Here is a 4,535-nt window from a genome sequence, read left to right as displayed (position 1 = left end):
CTATAATTTTCTGCACTTCTTTATATGTTTTCCCCTCTCCAATCAACTTTTCAATCAAAGTCCGCTGTTCTTCAGAGCAATGTCTGGAACGACCCATTGCGTTGAGTATTTCAGTGTGAGATGCACTATAACCAGCATGCACATTTGCTTCCTTCCATCCTTAAATATGGACCATAACTGACACCTGTTTATTCACAGAATCAACCACCTCACTAATTGAACACAACACTGCTGTTATTTTGAACACGCTGCTTTCAATTACAAATTCAGTTACACAGAATGAGCAGCATGCATGTCAGGACTGTTGGCTCTACAACATCTACTAGTAAATTATTTGCCATGTAGAAATATCACATCTACAAATATGATTAATAAGATCAGTGATCTTGGACTGCTATTAGTTTGAACCCAACTGTATATTGGTTAAGGGTCACAAAGTTGTCACTTAAAATTAGTATATACGTATGGTATTGCAGAGCAGTACTATCCAAGTAATAGTTTTTATCTGACATATTTATTCCCCATTTCAAATTCATGTTGATCTTCACATCATAACACTGGGGGCTGCATGCGTTTACAGGCTGGATAGAATTGGAAGAGGGCAAATAGGAGGAGGAGAGATGGATGGATGGACTAGATCAAAATGAGTCTAGGAATCATAATGAAAACAGATGGAACAGAGTTATCTGGTTTGGATTTATACGGATGGATTAAAGAAGTGTGTGTGTGTGTGTGTGTGTGTGTGTGTGTGTGTGTGTGTGTGTGTGTGGTGTGTGTGTGTGTGTGTGTGTGTGTGTGTGTGTGTGTGTGTGTGTGTGTGTGTGCTATGCTCTCAGTTGTGTCTGACTGACAGCCACTCTGCTCGCAGAGGTCAGTGTGACAGTCCTCCCATCACTCTCACCATCTGATGAAGAGTGAAAGGGAGGTAACGGGGTGGGGAGCACGGTGGATGTTTCTTTCACCTTCCACGCGAACCCGATGAGGGAACTGGGGACAAAGTACGAAGCAAGAGAGGCCGAAGGAGGTGAGTGCTTTCTTTTCTCCTTTCTTCAAATTGAATTCACTGCTTTGACGTCAAGCGCTCGGAGGCATCGGCTGTGAGCGTCGCCTGGAGAAGTTCCATGGCGACGGCAAATTTTCACCTATTTTCCACTGATTCTGCCATCTGTCTTCCCACCAATTACTGTGCTGATTTTCTGTCGCCGTCTTTTAATGTGATTAGTCATGTAAAAACCGCTGACTCCCCCGCACCTACACTTTCAAACACCTTCGCTAATCATCTCAGACAATTGGGCAGAGCTGCTTCTCCTTGGAAACTAGGACCAAGCTGGGGATATTTTTATCCCCAGCATGCAAGAATGGAGGTGTGAGTTAAAAGTCAGAAATCTGACTCTTTAAAAAAAAAAAAGAAGAAGAAGAAAAAAAGTCTGATTTTTTGTTTTTTTTTCTCATAATTTTCATTTAATTTAATTTCATATATTCATTATACAGGAAAGTTAGAAGTCAGCAGGTTCCTGTTCCGCAGAAACATAAAACATGGGTACAGCACGTCAAGACAGACATTAATACAAGACATCGATATAGAAAAATAAATTTCGACAACTGAAAACAATACAGTTACATAAGGACAAAGACATTTATACAAGACATCCGCTGGGCTAGATGAACATGGACAGTGCAAACAAGGTTTGGATAATACATAAACAAATGAATTAATGTGTGCAAGTGTAACTGTTAAGAAGGAGCTGTTTTGACTTCCTTCTGACATTTTCCACATGTGATGATCCTCTTCCGTAGTACCAGAAGTCGAGTAGAACAATTATATTCCCATATTCCCTTGTCAGACATTTAACATCCACTGCTGACATGCTACTTTTTGATAATGTTTTGACTATCTCTCACTAAGCACGTCTGTCTCCATCCCTGCCATTCCTCCAGCAGCCCAACCCCCCCGTTTAACCCCTGCATGATGGCGTTCCTGCAGCAGATGCGCTCCCCTCGCCTCTCCTTCATCCAGACTGTTGTGTCTCTCATCACGGGGGGCTTGGCCCTCATGTCCTCCTACTGGTGCGTGGGGAAACAGAAGGTGCCCAAGCCACTCTGTTCGCCCATCAAGCAGAGCGACTGCATCCCCGTACCCGGCCTCACCAACACCTCCACCATCCAGTTCTCCTGGGTGACGGGGGACGACCGCTTCGTCTTCCCCACCTTCCACACTGGCCTGTTCCTCATCTGCGAGGAGAACATCTACACAGACGCGTGGGGTAAGAGAGGGACATAGGTAGAAACAAAAGAAACATAGTCTTGATTGTGTAGGAATGCTTGAGAAAACAAAAGATGAAATGTGTCTGAAAACGTGACAATGTTCAATTCAATTTTATTTAAAGAATCAATTCATAACAAGAGTTATCTCAAGACACTTTACAGATAGAGCAGGTCTAGACCACATTCCAGAATTTACAAGGACCCAACAGGTCTAGTAGTTCCCTCCAGAGCAAGCAACAGTGCGACAGTGGCGAGGAAAAACTTCCTTTTAGGCAGAAACCTGGGACAGACCCAGACCCAGGCCCAGGCTCTTGGTAGGCGGTGTCTGACGGGCTGGTTGGGGTTAAAATGAAGAGTGGCAATAACAGTCACAAAAAATAGTAGTAATGTGACGTGAAATAAATCCCCTGTCCATCAGCTGAGATTAAAAATCAAACCTGATCTCATTCAACCTTTATTTTATACTCCAGAGATCATTGATTTACAACGACATCAAGTCAAATTACAAAAATAAGGCGAAACAAAACAGAAAAGAACCAACACCATCATAACGATCATCTGAATATGGAAACAATAATTTGAGAAATAAATAGGGATAATTGGATGGATGCCAAAAAAAGTGAAATTATGTAAAGCAATTAGAAGGAGAAGTTTGGAGGTTTAAAACCAGATTTCTGAGTTGTCCAAAAGGCAAAAATGACTTGATTTTAAAGAAGTGCTGTCAACGTTGCGCGGGTTCTTTCAAACGGGAAAAAAAAGCCCAGATGTGTCACACTAGTGCCCCTGAAAAGGATTAAGCAAGTAGAGGAAAGTAATAATTGAGAGAACACAGGATTTATGCGAAAAACATCTACACCGAAACGCAGACAGAGCCCTGTTATTATACGTGGAGCCATGGTTATAGTGAACAATCAGAATCACCGTGAGGGATTTCCTATTGGCCCTGGTCATATATGTGCAGATCAGCAGTGCTGGAGTGTAACTAAATACATTCCATGTGTAACTACATTTACTCAAGTACTGTAATTAAGTACAAAGGTCAAGATACTTGTACTTTCCATGCTTTCCAAAGTCTTTTCTTTCCATGGCACTTTCTACTTCTACTTCGCTACATTTTTGAGAGAAATATTGTACTCTTTACCACACTACATTCATCTGACAGCTTTAGTTACCTTACAAATTAATTTTTTGAACACAACACACATGTAGTTTATAAAAAACAGTTTTATGATAAATGATCCAATGACCCAACAATATTTATGCCTACAAGTACAGCTGGTGGTTAAACACTTAGTTGATTGACAGAATGGTTTTCATCCTTTCCAGAGTAATTTTCTGCATTGAGTACTTTTACTTTGAATACATTTAGTACATTTTCCTGATGATACTTGCATAATTTTACTTAAGCAACATTTTCCCTGCAGGACTTTTACTTAACAGAGTATTACGTAACAGAGTATTTTCACTGGGTGGTATTAGTACTTTTACTTAAGTAAAGGATCTGAATACTTCTTCCCCCGCTGCTGATCAGGTTGTGTGTAGTAGAGGATATTATATTCCTGAGGTGGGATCAGGACTGGCTCAGAAACAACTGTGGCACTAGTGCAACAGACAATGAAGTGGGTCACAGGGGAGGCGAGCAGGCCACTGGTGTGTTAATTTGTATTTTGTATACAATATGTGTGTGTGTGTGTGTGTGTGTGTGTGTGTCTGACCAAGCGTGTGTTTGTGTACGTGCTCGGCCCAAAGAGGATTATTATCAGTGTGTGTTCTGCTCACAGAGATTTAGACTTCAACAGCATGACTCAATTATGGATTAGAAACCCGGAGAGAGAAAGGTTAATAGGATTCACAAACATCAGCTGGTTTTCACAGTCTCATTTGTGGCTGATTTGCAACAGATTGTAAAGATTGAGTCGGAATTTCAGCCAAAGGTTTCAACCGACTTATGTGGTCAAATACCAGTATACAGAATCAGTCATTCAGTCAATCAGCGTTTCGGTAATGGTTGGCACTAGTGATGGAAGCAAACACCAATCCTCCCTATGTGCCTCTGCTACAAAACTACACCTAAATGTCCCTCTTGTTGTATAACTGAAGGTATTTTGTTTTGTAGAATTCTGAATATTGTTGGACCAAAATTTGTGCAACTTTTACTGTTTTGGTTTTATTTTACCAGTATTTAGTGAACAACTGCAGACAAAGTTAGCGCGCAGCATGTCTTTATCCAACGTTCCACTTCCAGCTAGACTATCTGTCCAATCTGAGTT

General features: G+C 41.1%; 1 protein-coding gene across 2 annotated transcripts in view; it reads left to right on the top strand.

Annotated features, from left to right (window-relative positions):
- The first annotated feature begins 816 nt into the window (after positions 1-816).
- Positions 817-4,535, top strand: part of gsg1 (germ cell associated 1) — a 12,723-nt gene continuing 9,004 nt past the window's right edge. Inside the window, exons 1-2 of one of the 2 annotated variants that reach the window (XM_032538325.1) lie at positions 817-1,024; positions 1,942-2,264. In XM_032538325.1, coding sequence (XP_032394216.1) covers positions 1,967-2,264 — 298 coding nt within the window. In that variant the 5' untranslated portion in view covers positions 817-1,024; positions 1,942-1,966. Of the gene's footprint in view, positions 1,025-1,938; positions 2,265-4,535 lie in introns of both variants that reach the window. The other variant, XM_032538324.1, reaches the window with a different exon arrangement.

The sequence above is a fragment of the Etheostoma spectabile genome, chromosome 15 (assembly GCF_008692095.1).
Source record: "Etheostoma spectabile isolate EspeVRDwgs_2016 chromosome 15, UIUC_Espe_1.0, whole genome shotgun sequence".
In the NCBI taxonomy this organism is placed as follows: Eukaryota; Metazoa; Chordata; class Actinopteri; order Perciformes; family Percidae; genus Etheostoma; species Etheostoma spectabile.
The sequence above is the reverse complement of the archived record's forward strand: the minus strand, read 5'-3'. Positions and strand labels throughout refer to the sequence as shown.